Source organism: Gossypium raimondii, chromosome 9 (genome assembly GCF_025698545.1).
Source record: "Gossypium raimondii isolate GPD5lz chromosome 9, ASM2569854v1, whole genome shotgun sequence".
NCBI classification, from domain to species: domain Eukaryota; kingdom Viridiplantae; phylum Streptophyta; class Magnoliopsida; order Malvales; family Malvaceae; genus Gossypium; species Gossypium raimondii.
In genome coordinates, this window is record NC_068573.1 from 42,032,939 (window position 1) to 42,049,613 (window position 16,675).

The window sequence follows — 16,675 nt, forward strand, 5'->3', positions numbered from 1 at the left end:
ATCCAAAACGTTAAATCTTACTCAAAATATGTTTAAACCTGCTTAAACTAATTTTTAGTGATTATTGCAATAATAACTACTATTTACTATTAATTAATTAATTAGAATGGAGTGAAAAAATTGTAAGATAAATTACACTATTAATCACTAAACTATAGATATGTTTTTGTTTTGGTCACTTAATTAAAAAAAGTTACAATTTGGTTACTGAACTATTCAAAAATTTTTTATTTAAATCACTGAGTTGTTAAAATCGATGTTATATGACTTTTTTTTTGTTTGCATTGCCTGCATCTATTGAACGCTCTCTTTCCCATTTTCTTCTACAGTTCAATTTTTTTTCATGAAACAACTTTGGACGTCACAGATTTGCAAACTAAAATTTAAACAATTTTTTTCTCCGATCTTCGACACTGATTGTCGGATTAGCTTGGATCTTAAATATGTTTTTCTACTTGTTAATGGATACTGATCTGCCGTATCGATCGTTGAATCGTTGTTTGGAGCTCGCTTGTGGAACTTATTCTTTAAAAGAAACTTAACAGCCTAGTAACTTAAATAAAAATTTTTAAATAGTTCAATGACTTAAATGAAAACTTTCGAATAGTTCAGTGACCAAATTGTAACTTTTTTAGTTAAGTGACCAAAACGAAAATATACCCATAATTTAGTGACTAATAATGCAATTTATCCAAAACTATAAACACGCTTTTAATTCTGGACTTCCTAGTGGAAATTAGCAGGAAGTCTAATTTTTTTTTCCTCCTGTTTATACGCTATTATTATCAAGCACGGCACGGTGAAGTCTGGCCAAAAAAAAAAAAAAAGAGCGCTTAGAGGCAATGAGATTATTATCCAAACGGAGAACAGCCAGATGCTCTATTCCTTCAGAGATTAGTTTATTACAGACGATTTTCAACCACCGCCTGCATGGAAAGGAAAGCTAAGCGAAGAGGGAGAGATATTTGTTATTCATTTATATAAATAACAGAAGTGAAGAAAAATAGTTAGTGAGAAACTTGAAGGCTTGTTTGGTTCACTCACCGCTGACAGTGAACGACCAGTGAAATGGCTGGGAATTGGGAATGATTAAGGACTCGTGACATTAGGGTTTTTTTTTTTTTGTTGGGGATAATTTGATAAATTTCGTGGAAGAAGTAAACCTGGGGAGTGAAGAAGGCTCCAGATTAGGGCCGTGTTTGTCTTGCGCCAATTGGCTGCTTCGTTACTTCCACTTAATTTTCCGTCGTAAAATGGAATCGACTACCGATCCTGAGCCGCTTAAGCCCAGTGATCGAGTCGTAGGGGTATGTTCTTTTTATTTATTTTTATTCTGATAATTCAATTTGGTTAAATGTGAAAAACGTTGAAGTTTTGGATTTGTTTTCTTTAATCTCTTAGGATGTGAATTGGTTAAAATTGAATTTAATATCTAAAAGAGGTTTTATTGATTTCATAATCAGAGGCTAGCTGCTTTAGGGATTCCAGCGGAGTACCTCGATAGGCGTTATGAGGGGATAGTTGAATTTGTTATCACTAATGGGTCATCGTTGCCTGAGGTAGTTTCTGCTATTTTTCCTACTGATGAAGAAGTGGCTCAGTGTACAAAATCTGCTAAGTTCAAGTCTGAAAGGATGTCTATAACTATGGAGGATCATTTTCGCGAGAGCATGGTTTGGTTACAGTGGCTGATGTTTCTAGGTGAGCCAGCGAATGCTTTGAACAACCTGGCAGAATCAAGTATTGGTCAACGTGGTGTTTGTGGTATGGTTTGGGGATTGAATGACATTGCTTATACGTGCAGGACATGTGAGCATGATCCGACTTGTGCTATTTGTGTTTCTTGTTTCCAGAATGGGAATCACAAGGATCATGATTACTCTATTATTTACTCGGGTGGTGGTTGCTGTGACTGTGGAGACGAAACTGCATGGAAACGTGAGGGATTTTGCTCTAAGCATAAAGGTGCTGAACAGATTCAACCACTTCCTGAGAATTTAGCAAATTCTGTTGGGCCGGCGCTTGATGCACTCTATATTTGTTGGAAACGTAAGCTATTCTCTGCAGAAGGTAGCTTTCAGGAAAATATGAGAGCAAGTAATCGTGGTGCTCAGCAAAGGAAGGCTGCGAATGAGCTAACATACGTAATTGTTGAGACGCTTTTAGAATTTTGTGAATGTAGTGAGAGTTTGCTCAGTTTTGTGTCGAGGAGGGTGATTTCTTTAGATGGTTTATTGGGTATTCTGGTCAGAGCAGAGAGGTTCCTTGGTGATGATGTTGTGAAGAAACTCCATGAATTGCTTCTGAAATTTCTGGCAGAGCCTATCTTCAAAAATGATTTTTCTAAAGTTTTTTTAAGCTATTACCCTACTGTTATAAATGACGCCATAAAAGAGGGCAGTGACAGCATTCTCAATGATAAGTACTCACTAATCTCAACTTTCTCCGTCCAAATCTTCACAGTGGCAACACTAACTCCTCGTCTTGTGAAGGAGATGAACCTATTGGGCATGCTACTTGAATGCTTGGGAGACATTTTTATTTCTTGTGCTCGTGAAGATGCCCATTTGCAGGTAATTGCAGCTATTCTTGTTTCCTCCTATGAACTGGGCCAAAATTGCTTGAGGACATAGCACCATTACTACCTTCATAATTTATTCTAATTTGTTAATTAATTGTTCACACGCTCAGATGAGCTTCATGAATGGCTTCTTGGATAGGCATGTAATTCCTTTGTGCCAAGTGCCAACTGTGAAAAGTGAAGGCATACATGAGTAGTTCAGTCTTATGGGCATATTACCATGGTGCTCCTCATGCTTTTAATTGGTGCGCCTTCTATTCTTGAAGCAAAATGCTACAAAAGTTTGAGATTGTCTGTTGGCTGTTGGGGGGAAGAAAAGAAGCTAGCACAGAGAAAAGACAAAGACAATCTCTATGTTTGTGATGTATGAACCTTTGTAGAAACTTTATGATAATTTTTAGGTTGTGATTGCAACTAAAGATGTCTGCATAGCCTTGATTTTTGGCTTAGGTTTTGGTCTTGGTCAAAAAAAAAAAAAAAATTGTTGGCTTGATAGTAAATAGGTATGTAGGTTAATAGTTGATGCTAAAGGGTCCTATATGAGTGAAATAGGTCTATTGGTCAACAGTAAAATATTACTATTCCTAGGAATTCTACAAAAAGTTACTATTATTTTTAACCATAGTTGATGCTATAAGGTCATGTACAAGTAAAAATTGGTATGTTGGTCAATTGTTGAGTTTCTTTTATCCTGAAAATGATAATAAACTTGAGCGACATGTTTCATATAAATGTAGGTGAATCAGCATAATTTAGAATGCTATACAATTTTGGCATAAAAAGAAAAATAGAGCCTAGTAGTGATGAGGTTTGCTCACAATCTATGTCATGTTGTTTATGAAAACAATAACTCATGATAATGTTTACTGAAGAAATTATATCTTAATATTAATGCGATAAAATTCTTTTGGTCTAAGTTGTTATGTTCTATTCTTTTTCAGGCTGCTAAGTGGGGAAGTTTGTATGACACCACTAACCATGTAATTGGAGATATTCGGTTTGTTATGAGCCATGATGTAGTCTCCAAATATGCAACTCATGAGCAGCAGGACATCTCAAGAACTTGGCTAAAGCTTTTGGCTTTTGTGCAAGGGATGAACTCTATACAGAGGGAAACTGGCATCCATATTGAAGAAGAAAATGAGTCTACGCATTTGCCTTTTTATTTAGGCCATTCTATTGCTAATATTCACTCCCTTCTGGTAGATGGGGCATTTTCTGTTATCACAAGTGAAGGGGAAAATATCCTTCCTTATATTTACAAGCAGGACATGCATGATGGAGATGGTATGAGGCATGCAAAACTAGGAAAGTTATCCCAAGAAAGTTCTGTTTGTAGTGTAACAGGGAGGAGTGTGTCAGAGGCTACTGAAGTTGGATCCAATTCCATATTCCATCTTCTAATTCCTTCCTCTGTCATCTGGTTAATACAGGAGTGCTTAAGGGCTATGGAGACATGGTTGGAAGTTGATGATGGTACCTCTGCAGCACTTAAGAGTATGTCTTCTTCAAATAGTAGTGGCATTTGTGGTAGCAATCTGTTTGCAATAAAGAAGACATTATACAAAATCAGGAAAGGTAAACATTTTGGAAGACTAACTAGTTCAAGTGAAAATCATTGCCCACCATATTCTTCACCTGTATGTAGTGGACATCAAACCAGTGATGGCACAGAGATAGCTAAAAATTCAGATGGTGCATGTGGTTATATGGGTTTGGATGTCAGTGCCATAGAGACAGACAGTGGCGTAGGACTACCCACTCTTCATGTTTTGAGTTTACGCGAGTGGCCTGATATTATTTATGATGTTAGTTCACAAAAGATATCTTTTCACATCCCATTACATCGATTACTTTCCTTACTTTTTCAAAAGGCACTACGAATGTGCTATGGTGAACGTGTAATGCCAAATATAACTAATTCTTGTTCGACTAGTTCATTATCAGCAATTTATGCAGATTTCTTTGATCACATCCTTGTTGGCTGCCACCCTTTTGGTTTCTCTGCTTCTGTTATGGAGCATCCCTTAAGGATTAGGGTATTTTGTGCTCAAGTTATTGCTGGGATGTGGCGGAAGAATGGGGATGCAGCCTTAGTATCTTGTGAATGGTATCGCTCAGTTCACTGGTAGGTGATTGTGCTTTATATGTTGGATATAACTAGCTGGACAAGGTTCCCCTCTATTTTCAAAGTTTTAGTTGCCAAGTTCTTTATGGTATTCTTTACTTGCAGGTCTGAACAAGGTTTGGAGCTTGATTTATTTTTGCTGCAGTGCTGTGCTGCACTAGCTCCTCCGGATCTCTATGTTAAGAGAATTCTAGAGCGCTTTGGGCTATTAGATTACCTTTCTCTAAGTCTTGAAAGATCAAACGAGTATGCATTTATCCCCATAACTCCTAGTTTACATCACTGAAGTGCTTTAATGCCATTTAGTTCCTTGAAGAAATGCTTAAGTTACTAGATATTTATGTGGTTGAATGTGGATAACATGGTTTACTAGTAAGGACAATGGAAATACCTTTTTCTAGTCTTGCTTTGTCCATTTGAATGAACGTCTTCAAGGAATGGATACACCGATTTTGTAGGAATTTAAGATTGACTAGGTTGCAGTGTTGCGTCTTGGTTTTTGAGCCTACATTTTAGTTCCTCAGAATTTTCTATAAAGTAAAAATAAATATACAAGAAGCAAGATTATGTTTCTAATACACTACTGGAATGGAAGCATGATGAACCCTTATTAATGTGAAATCACTCTTTCTGCCATTTACAATTTAAAAAAAAAAAATTATTTCCTTCTATCCCCTAATGTTGCTTTTTCTTTGGACAGCAGAAATGGCACATGGACCAACAGTTTATGCACACTTTAGACCTCATCTTTGATATAATTTCACTGTTACTCTGCTAAATGATGCTGCTTTCAGGTACGAGCCAGTTCTTGTTCAGGAAATGCTCACTCTAATTATGCAAATTTTACAAGAAAGGCGATTCTGTGGACGCAATACAGCTGACAGTCTGAAAAGAGAGTTGATTTATAAGTTAGCTATTGGAGATGCAACTCGCAGTCAACTTGTGAATTCTCTACCCCGAGATCTTTCTAAGTGTGATCAGCTTCAAGAAATCTTAGAAAGGGTTGCTGTATACTCTAATCCATCAGGATTTAATCAGGTTGGAGCTTGTGGTCTGAAACATCTTTTCAATGTCTATGGGTTGAAAAATAATAATTTTTTTATATTGATGTATGTCAGGGAATGTATTCATTGCATTGGGCCTTCTGGAAGGATTTGGATTTGTACCACCCTCGTTGGAACTCGAGGGATTTACAACTTGCAGAAGAAAGATACTTGCGTTTCTGTGGTGTTTCTGCAATGACTACTCAGCTGCCTCGGTGGACTAAAATATATCCTCCTCTTGAGGGTGTCGCTAGAATTGCTACTTGCAGAGTTACTCTTCAGATTATTCGTGCAGTGTTATTTTATTCTGTTTTCACTGATAAATTCACTGAATCACGTGCTCCTGATGGTATCCTGATGACAGCATTGCACTTACTTTCACTAGCTTTAGACATTTACTTGCAGCTGAATGGATCTAGTGGCATGGAATGTCATATTGGAGATTCAAATTCTATGCTAGCTTTTGCTAGTGAAGAAATTAGTGAATCATTAAACTATGTAGCTGGGAAACAAAGTTTGTTATCGCTTCTTGTTGCATTATTGAGAATGCATCGGCAAGAGAATAAAAAAAGCTACTTAGAATCCAGCAACTGCAGTTTTTCTCCTCTGATTGAAAGTTTATTGAGGAAGTTTGCTGAAGTTGATTCCCAGTGCATGACCAAACTGCAAGAACTTGTGCCCGAAATGATCAGCCATCTATCAAAATCTACCCCGAATAGTGATCGGACTACACCAAGTTCAGCCTCTGATGGTGAACTGCACAAGGCGAAGGCTCGTGAAAAACAAGCTGCAATATTGGTGAGATTTTGCCTTAGAATTATATTTGAATTTATGTTGAGAATAAAAGTGAAAGAATTTAGCGCTTTGAAAGAGAAATGCTGTTAAATTGTATGGAGTAGGACAAAAATTGAAGTACATTTGAAGTGTCAGTGAGAAATTTTAAAATGAAAGTATTAGTAAGGTGCAGGTAAAACATCTAGACAATCTCAACTTCTAGCAATTTGCTCCTCTGCTAACATTGATTACAAAGGCTTATGCATGGACACTGTAAATTTTCATATGTGCGGTCCTCTAAGTCAGAGGTCAATATCTCTCTTCTGATTCTGGGATTCTCATGTAAGTGGTCTTGTGTCTCCTCATTACAGGAGTTTTCCTCTTGTTGGTTTATGAAAGGTGTCATTTATTTACTGGTCTAGTAAAAAAAAAAAAACTTGTATTGAATGTCAATCTGAGAGTTTCCTGCATTTAAGTGCTAGGTGTGGAACCTGGCTATTGATTAACCAACTGAATGGCACCCTTTAACTGTGTCAATTCTGCACTCTTCTATTTGGTAATCATGGATCCCATCAAAATTGCTGAAGTTGAACTGATGGAACATGATCTCGGTATGTTAGTTCATTAGTGGGTTTGAATCATTTCTGTATTCTGTAATCTTTCCTGTAGGCTAAAATGAAAGCAGAGCAATCTAAATTTCTGTCAAGCATCACTTCTGCTGCTAATGATGATTCAAAATCTGACTCTGAAATGTCCAATTCTGATGCTGAACATGAAACAGAAGGTGACGTGCAACAGAGTTGCTCTCTTTGTCATGATACTACTTCCAAAAGTCCTCTCTCTTTCTTGATTCTTCTCCAAGTAAGTGATTGCTCTTCAGTTTTACCTGTTCTGATGGAATCTTTTTCCTGCTACATGAATTAACATTTAATTATTTTTGAAAAAAGAAATCTAGGATTTTGAGTTTTGTTGATAGAGGTCCCCCATCATGGGATCGATGGTCAGACAAGGAGCAAGGTTCTATTCCAACAAATAGGGTGACCTACCAATCTGGATCAAATGCCTCTTCCAGCAGTTCTGGATTGGCTTCTCAGTCGTTGCAGCTGACTGAGAATCCAGTTGTTGAGTTCACCAATAATGAGCAAGGGCAAAGCAGTGAAGTAAATGTCATTCTTGAGTTTGTCAAGTCTCGGTTTCCTTCAGTGAGGAGCAATGAAGCACCTTCTGCACCTAGCAATGATAGGCACAATACTGCATATGATTTGGAGACACTGGAAGAAGATATGTACATATGTATTCATAAGGAAATGAATGATAATTCATTAATTTCAAGCTTTCAAAAGGATGAAATATCCTCTGGTGCTGAAAGTTCTTCAGAAAATGGCAGGGGTGCGGAATCTGACATACTTGGGAAATATATTGTTGCCCTTTCACGTGAGGCTAGTGAAAACTCTTTGGCTTCTCAAAAGATTAATAGTAACAGAGGTTTGACAGAGTCCACTTTGCAGCCTCTTTTTTATGACGGATTTGGCCCGTTAGATTGTGATGGAATTTATCTCTCTTCCTGTGGGCATGCTGTACATCAGGGTTGTCTTGATCGTTATTTATCATCAGTAAAAGAGAGGTAAGTCTTCTTAAGAAGGACCGGTTTTAGTTCTTATTGGATATGTTTGCCTATTTTTAACATAATTCTGAACTTCAGTAAGAGATTAAATTTAAAAAGCACATGCAACTATATAAGATTTATCTTTCTTGCAGCAAATATGTGGTCTGAATTCATACTTCGATTCTGTTTCTTTTGGACTTCATATTGTCCTTTTGTGAGGGTTAACTCAAAATGTCTTCACAAACCTATGGTTAGCACAAATGAATCACGAAATTGGAGCTTTCCATGCCTAAAATAGTTTTGAGTTGAAATTTGATGCAAAAGAGTGACAATTGGGAAAGTTTATGTATTTTTTCATCGTAATTTGTAAATTCAGTTGCATTTCAGATATATCTTAGATGAAAGAATATATGTTAGAAATTAAAGGAAACAAAAGTATTCTATGATCTTTGTCAAAGTAACAAGTTTTTGTGTAAATATCATGTTTCAAGTGGCAGATAAGGTATTTATGAGCCTTTGAATCCTCAAACATCTACTACCTACCTTTGTAGCCTTGGTTAATTTCAACCGCAGAATGCCTTTCTATGACTGAGTTCTGATAGTTGAACCTCGAAAACACCTTGAGGAATCTTGTTCAGGATTTGGATGGTTTTTGAATTTTGCTTGTAGTTCCATTTAACATGGAATCCAAACATGCTGAAATGCCTTTTAACTTGGCAACTATGAATGGGCATAATGTGTTTGTCCATGCATGCGTCCACATAGCATTTCTTTTGCATGAAATTGCTTAATATATCTTCTGTTCTGTATCACAGATATGTTCAGAGAAGTCTCTTTGAGGGGGCACATAATGTGGATCCTGATCAGGTACAAGCTCCCAAAAATTGTTATTTTGAAAAACAATTATCTTACCTTTGATGTCAATCCTATACTTGTTTGCTTTTTCAGGGAGAATTTTTGTGTCCTGTGTGTCGTCGACTAGCAAATTCAATCTTGCCTGCAGTGAATGGGACTTTCCAGAAGGCTGGAAAGCTACCTAGGACTGCAACTGTTGATCAAGTGCATGCGTTAGGTTCTCCATCTGCATCAAACAAAGCTACATGTTCCCTTCTACTTCAGCAAGGGTTATCTCTTCTAAAAACTGCTGCAAAGGTGGTTAGGAGGTCTGATTTCTTTGAAGCTTTTTCTCTTCACAGAAAAGAAAGAACAATTCGCAATCTGGAACCAGTTTCACGTGTGCTGTCTAAAATGTATTTTTCAAAAAAGCATGATAGGTTCTTAGGATCTCCAAGGTTAAGCCACCCGATAATTTTATGGGATACGCTCAAGTATTCTCTTATGTCAACTGAAATTGCAGCACGCAGTGGAAAGAATTCTATGGCTGCAAATTATACTCTTGCTTCTTTGTATAAGGAATTTAATTCTTCTAGTGAATTTATATTTTCCTTATTGCTAAGAGTTGTCCAGAACCTTAGCAGTACAAACTCTCTTTGTGCTCTTCAAAGGTTAAGAGGTCTTCAACTACTTGCAGAGTCTATTTGTTCTGGGGTTTCCTTTGATTACCGCAGCACCAAACATAAACAGGAAGGTATGATTTTTCACTATTTATTACTAGACTCACTTGAAAATTTGGCACTTATATTTATGCAGAATGCCTGATAAAAAATTCTAGAGGTTCTAGAGATATTTTTAAAATAGAAACCATGGTTATCCAAGTTCTTGATAAACTCCTGATGTGTTATGAAGGATTTATTCTGGTTAATTGATGATTTGCCTATCACAAAGTGTATATAAAATTATCAAACTGCAGATAACCTGGCTTAGGTTTGGATTCCTATTTTAAATGTTGGACTCATGATTGTGTGTTGACAGATGATCTCCTTCGTATTTTGAAACATGATGATAAGGAAGCATTATATCCTGATATTCAATTTTGGAATCAGGCATCTGATCCTATTCTTGCTCGTGACCCTTTCTCATCATTGATGTGGGTTCTCTTCTGTCTTCCATGCCCATTTATGTCATGTGAGGAGTCCCTGTTATCCCTTATGCATCTCTTCTATGTTGTCTCTGTGGTTCAGGTTTGCCACTACCTCTCTTCATATACCTTTTGGTCTATTTACACATTTAAAAAATATATATATTCTTTTGGATTGTCTGGTGTCTGATGCAGACAACAAAATCTGGTTATGGACAATGTTTCTAGTTGAATGAAACAATATGAAATAATGATGGAACTTCTAAACTTCTAGGAAGATATTTCTATGGCTTTATCCAAACAGTAAAAGATGTTTTCTTTTACAGATTTGTTCTAAGGATCATATTTCTGTACGGAATTTTCCTCAAAGCAGTTGTTTTTCTATGAAAAAAACTACTAGTAACTCTAATTTGGCACTACAAAATTTCTGAATGTGATATACTGATTTCAGGCTGTAATTTCATGTTGTCGGAAACAAGATTATGATATCAGTGAGTTAGGTTCTCATCATTGTCTGATTACTGATGTTTATGGCGCTCTTGGTGGATTTGATTGTGCTCGCTGGTATTTCATATCAAATGATATTTACCATTCTTGTCATATTAAAGAAATGATTCGAAGATTGAGTTTCCCCTATTTGCGGAGGTGTGCATTGTTGTGGAAATTGCTCAAATCTTCTGCCACATCACCATTCTGTGATAGGGATACTATTTGGGAGTCATTTCATGTGACAACTGATATGATGGATACAACTGAAAGTAATTCAGTGGAGCTGAATGAAGTACAAGAACTGGAGACAATGTTTAAGATTCCTCCTATAGATGTTATTCTTGAGGATGAACTCTCACGATCATTTGCATTAAAATGGGTTCATCATTTCCAAAAGGCATATGAAGCCTGCAGTTTCCAAAATGTTTTCTACTGCAATCCTGCAGTTCCCTTTAAGTTGATGACCTTGCCTCATGCTTATCAAGACCTATTGCAACGGTTTGTTAAAAATTTGTCCTTAGACATGCTATAATATTAGACCTTTTTCAAGAATATCTTCATTCATGAGAAAGCATTTTCTTCCAACAGTTATGTAAAACAATGTTGCCCAGACTGCAAAACTGTGCTTGATGAGCCTGCATTATGCCTGTTGTGTGGTAGACTATGCTCTCCAAGTCGGAAAACATGCTGCAGGTGAATGTTCAACTTTTTTTCTTTTGCTGATTTTGTGCTTACACATGCATTTATCCATGATTCTTCACTATTCTGATGGTTAAGCTTCTATACTAGATCATAAGCACTGACCTTTTTCTTCAACATTTTCCTTGCTAGTGAGAGTGGATGCACAGCTCATGTAATGACCTGCGGTGCTGGTACTGGTGTATTTCTTTTGATAAGGGTATTGATCTCCTAGTTACTGTCTGGAACTTTTATTTTTATTTCATGAAAATGCCTAATAGTCTTTCTTATTGTGATAGAGAACAACAATCCTGCTACAAAGATGTGCACAACAAGCTCCTTGGCCATCTCCATATTTGGATGTATTTGGTGAAGAGGTAAAGCATTGGCCTTTTATTAGCTAAGTTTGTAATAATGATGTTTGGAAACTCAAGGGTAAAGCAAATAAAATACTTATTACTAAGAGTGTTATAGGATCATAATGTTGCACCTGCAGCCTCTTGTACTACTTTATGGTGATGGATGGTTGTGATTGTTACACATACCAGCTACATAAGGTCTTTAATCAAGTAGGTTTGGAGGTTAATGAGCCTTTTTTGGACCTTGCTATTTGTTACAAGTTAAAGAAGAGGATAGAAATAATGGTTTAGCATTTGCTGTGCCTTGGTTTCTACTTATTTCAGACCTAGTGGTGCTTAAGGTAAATTAAGTTGGAGAATAATTCATGATGGCATGATGGTCCAATGCAGCAGCTATTAGAGTCAAATATCCCACAATACACACAGAAAATCAGGCAACTTTATTCTGCATATCTGGGTGCACCCTCTTATGGCGACCTGTCCTGAAAAGGAAATTTGAATAACTGATTTGACAAAACAAAATTAGGTATTGCTACTGACAATGAAGGATTGGTGTTTTCTTGGACCCCAAAGGAAGGCATAATCTTACCCTACCCACCTCAGGTCAATCAAGAAAACATTTAATACTCCTTGGGTTACTATTCAATTCTATTTGACTTGGAAATTTTGGATGATTGATTATTGAAGGCTAACCTACATGACTTGATACTATAATTGAGTTTAATTTTCTTAAAATATTAGAAATTTGGAGCTGGGTTATTTCCCTTGCAGTCAAAAGACGTAGAAAAGCTTTAATTGCTGTTTGGAAATTATGTATTTCCTTGGAACTATGTCAGAATTCAAATTTGTATTCCATACTATTGGCATGTTATGGTAGCCACTCGTTAAAATTTTTGCTTTTCATTGTGTTTCTGGATTACTTTTTTTCATATTATATGAAGGGGTTTTCTCATGATCTATTTGTACTATTCTACATTTTCTTATTTCAGGATATTGAAATGCATAGAGGAAAACCACTGTACTTGAATGAGGAACGTTATGCTGCTCTGAGCTACATGGTGATTTGGGGCACTTTTTCTTTTTTGCTTCGTTGCCCATGACACTGAACTGAGCGTTTTAATTTTTGTGGTTTTCATAATAATCTATTTTCTCTTTAATAGGTTGCTTCTCATGGCCTTGATCGGAGTTCAAAGGTTATTGGACAAACTACCATTGGCGCCTTCTTCATGGTTTAGTTTGGTTTCATGATCAAGCTGGTGATTGATCTTTTGTTGCTTTTATTTTTCGATTTTTCTCGGGATCGTGATAATTTTTGTTCACTTCGGTTAATTTATTGGTTTTTGGTGTCGGTGCATTTGACCCAGACATCAAGTGCATCGAAAATGGTTCTGCAAAACTGAAGGTTACCAGTATATCCCCGAATCACTTTCCAAACTTAGGATCTTGGATTTTGATGTTAGCATGTGGCCATTATGACTGGACTTAACTATAATCAGGTCAGTTAGGGGAATTTTATTGGTGATATTAGATAGTAACCCCCTTTTTTTTTTTTTTCTTTTTAGTTCTTTAGAGATGTATGATCATTTGAAAGCCTTTAGTCTTTGTTATCTCTCGGTTCAGCTGCTAATTTGATATGGCGGATTTAGCCATTCTCTTCTGCTGTTTGTTGCTAATGCTATTCCTGGATCATACTTATAAATATTCCATAATTCTGGGGGAGAAGATGAGTAGGGTTACAAAGAGTATGAGCGGAAGGCTAAAAGGATATTACAAAAGTTATAATTCATAAACAAAAGATGCCTATACAATTAATCTCTCTTCTCTATTTATAGTTGAATTACAAAACTCTATACAATTTTGTTTTGAATCCCGCACAGTATTTCAAAAATCTCAAGATTTACAAATCCCTTGAGAAAGATGCTGAGAAAAGATCCTCCTCCATGAGGAACTAAGCAGTCCCAGGCAGTCCAAAATTTGAAAGAAAGATTAGTACATTTACCACCTTTGCAAATCCCCTCAGAGGGAAAAAGAATCTTGTAAACAGACGTAAGTGATAAATATTAGGGAGCCATCTTATTTGAAGAAAATGATGATACAAGACAATTATGTGGATACAAAAGTGGAAGGTTCACAAATGTTGAGATTCATTATCATTCCACCTTCAGAGAGATTCTTGCTGTCAAAAGAGGTATTTCTAAATTTGAGTTTCATCTAGTAAGATATCATTTTCTTGTTGAAATGGATATGTCTTCATTTATCAAAATGTTGAAATTTAAACAAAAAGAGGTACCTAATCCTCAACTTCTTAGGTGGCCAGAATGGTTTTTCAAATACTCCTTTAATGTCAAACACATAAAAGAAAAAACCAATGTTCTTGCTGACATCCTTACTAGACTCGTTGAGAACTTCATGATCCAACCTTCATCCTCTTCTAAGAGCAAAGGTAAAGAGAAAATTTCTAAAAATTCGCCTTCGCCTTTTTCTATACCTTGCCAGCCAAATTCTCACCCTGATCATCCTCCAAAAGTTTTGAGCCTGATAATTGAAAAAGATTCCATAGAGAAGCTATGAATATGATGTTTTCCTACTAGTTAAGCATTTTTTGAGATTTTGGAGGATTGTTTTTAAAACCATTAGGTCTTTATCCTAAGTACCCATTTATTCATCCACTAAAATTTCAGTTTGGTAAATTCCCTGATTAACTAAAATGGATGCTTTGGTACTTAACCCACTTGTTCCTTATTGGAATAGAATTTTTTATTGAAGACCTCTTGTACGTTCTGGCAATGGCTATCTAAGACAAAATTAGCCCAGAAATGAATAACTTAGCCACATTTTTCAAATGATTTTATCCTCTAGAACAATGGTCTGATATGATCAAGATTGAATTCCTTAAAAATAAAAGAGCCCAATGGATCTTTATTACCTATTATAAACCCCAGTACTTTATGCAAAATGGTCCAGCAACACAGTTGAGAGCATTTCCTAGTGCATGGATTCACAAAACTTATTTCTCAGAAGTTTAAATCCTTACGACTATAAGGATTTGCAGAAGCACTTGTGTCAGATAAACAGAATTATCTCCTAAAAAATATAACTTTCAGGAAGAATATTGTCTATGCAGATCAAGGCTTGATCCATGATGGGCTGGAAGATTTTTATCATGGTCTTTTGAAATAGTGACGGGGCAGTTTTAAGTCCAAAAGGCATAACTGTCCATTGAAAATGTTTGTTTGGGATGCAAAATCTCGTCTTAGGCCTGTCATCTGGATCTATTCCCAACTGCCAAAATCCTGCTTTTAGATCAAATTTAAAAAAAACTTGGGCTTTTACGAGGCTTGAGAATATGAAATTTCTATGAGGCAAATAGAACTTGTCGTTTCGTAAGAAGTGATTAAGAGGCTGGTAGTTGATCACCAGTCTTAATGCTTCACAAGCCCACTGTGAGTTGGAGGTTTCAATCAATCCTTTCTGCAACTGTTGGCATTCTTCTTCAGCTAGTTTTAAATGTTCTGGGTTCATTCCCATATGACTAGCCTTGGTAGGGTTAATATCTTCATTCTTCTTAAAAGGGAGTTTGATGAAAAATTTAGAGTTTTTCCACAAAGGGTTTCTGCATTTTTGTAAGAACTCTGAATGGGACTCCGCACATGAGTTTTCTTTTAGTTCTTCCACAACTTCCTGAATTTTCTCCGAATAAACTGTAAACAATTTAGGGATCTAGACATAGGGTTTAAACATTTGTTTATACCTTAGTCCTTCTGGTTGAATTCTTAATTGTTTAGCTTCTGGATAAAGATCAAAGCCAACAATAAGATCCTTACCAGGAATCTTTAACCCCAAAACTGTAGTAATAACAGAACATCTGGGAAAAAATTAAACTTTGATGGGCTTACTTATCCAATGTGTTGCAAAAACTTTGTTTGTTGCGAGTTAAAGTATCGGGTATGAGGTTTCCACCATTCTGCTGGCAAAACTTCTAGATCCATGATTGTTTCTGCTGCTCCAGTATCAGTAAAACCAATTACAGTAATAGGTTTATTGTATTTACTTAAGTAAATTGAAACTGGAATATGTGGTACCGAAACCTGGGAGGTTGAAAAAATTTGAGAGTTTGATAGGATTTGGGACTGTATCATGAATATCTCACTTGATGAAGTTTCAGAATCACTGTAATCAATACTCTGAGTTGCACATAATGATTTTTCATTAGGCTCATCATCAATAGAAAATATTAATTCAAGACCGTCTTCTTCATCAATCTTGATTCCAGATTTTTGTTGTATCTGCTAGATCATCTTTGTCCCCTTTTTTTATTGTTTGGACATAACTTTGCAAAATGACCCTTTTGATTGCAAATGTAACAACGGGTAGATTTTGCTCTTCTAGGGAACTTTTTCTTTTTCTTGAGATATCTCCATTTGTGTCTTCCCTTTCTGGGCATTTTTGGAGAAAATCTCTTCATCTTTCTGAAATGTGTTTTATTCTTGGTAAGACAATAACATGACTTGTCATTTTCACACTTGATTTTGAGATGCGATTCATTGCAGGCTCTATCTAATCTTCTATCACCATGGAGATAGTCTTTGAAAACTTTTCTTCTATTGCATAAGTCTTTTAGAGCAATATATGTTTCTTGCTGGATCTCTCTCATGGTAAGATTAAAAATATTCTTGTTCTGCCTATAAAGATTTTGATTTATCGCTACTTGAAGCGAATCTGGAATGGATGCAACAACTGCTTGCTTTAGACTGGGATCTAATCCAAGAGCACAAAAAAGCTTTGTCATTGCATAAAAATGCATTGACAAATCTTTTTTCTTGTAAGAACATCTTTTGAAAAATTCTATTCTTTTTAGAGTTAACAGATCATTAGGATTTCCAATAAAATGATTATGGATAATCCTAATTGCTTGTGATAAATCTGTTAACACCAAAAATTGCATTTGGTTTGCCTGGTTTATGGAATTCCACCAATCTTTTAATATTCCCGTGAATCGAGAAACAAATTCTACAAGAATGTTCTAATGGCTTTCCTCT

The 16,675-nt window shown here is 36.0% G+C and overlaps 1 protein-coding gene across 2 annotated transcripts; it reads left to right on the top strand.

Moving 5' to 3' along the window:
* Positions 1 to 752: 752 nt before the first annotated feature.
* On the top strand, positions 753 to 13,293 carry LOC105797722 (E3 ubiquitin-protein ligase PRT6). 2 transcript variants are annotated; one of them, XM_052620619.1, is made up of 17 exons: positions 753 to 1,307; positions 1,464 to 2,573; positions 3,523 to 4,709; positions 4,815 to 4,955; positions 5,504 to 5,747; positions 5,828 to 6,550; positions 7,196 to 7,387; positions 7,474 to 8,150; positions 8,948 to 8,999; positions 9,081 to 9,720; positions 10,005 to 10,213; positions 10,562 to 11,097; positions 11,188 to 11,292; positions 11,431 to 11,497; positions 11,577 to 11,654; positions 12,626 to 12,694; positions 12,797 to 13,293. In XM_052620619.1, exons 1-17 carry the CDS (start codon positions 1,254 to 1,256, stop codon positions 12,869 to 12,871), a joined length of 6,159 nt encoding a protein of 2,052 aa, XP_052476579.1. In that variant the 5' UTR covers positions 753 to 1,253; the 3' UTR covers positions 12,872 to 13,293. The 2 variants fall into 2 exon arrangements, with proteins under 2 accessions (XP_052476579.1, XP_052476580.1); XM_052620620.1 differs by lacking the exon at positions 753 to 1,307 and adding an exon at positions 2,692 to 2,945 and having other exon boundaries at positions 2,443 to 2,573.
* Positions 13,294 to 16,675: the final 3,382 nt, after the last annotated feature.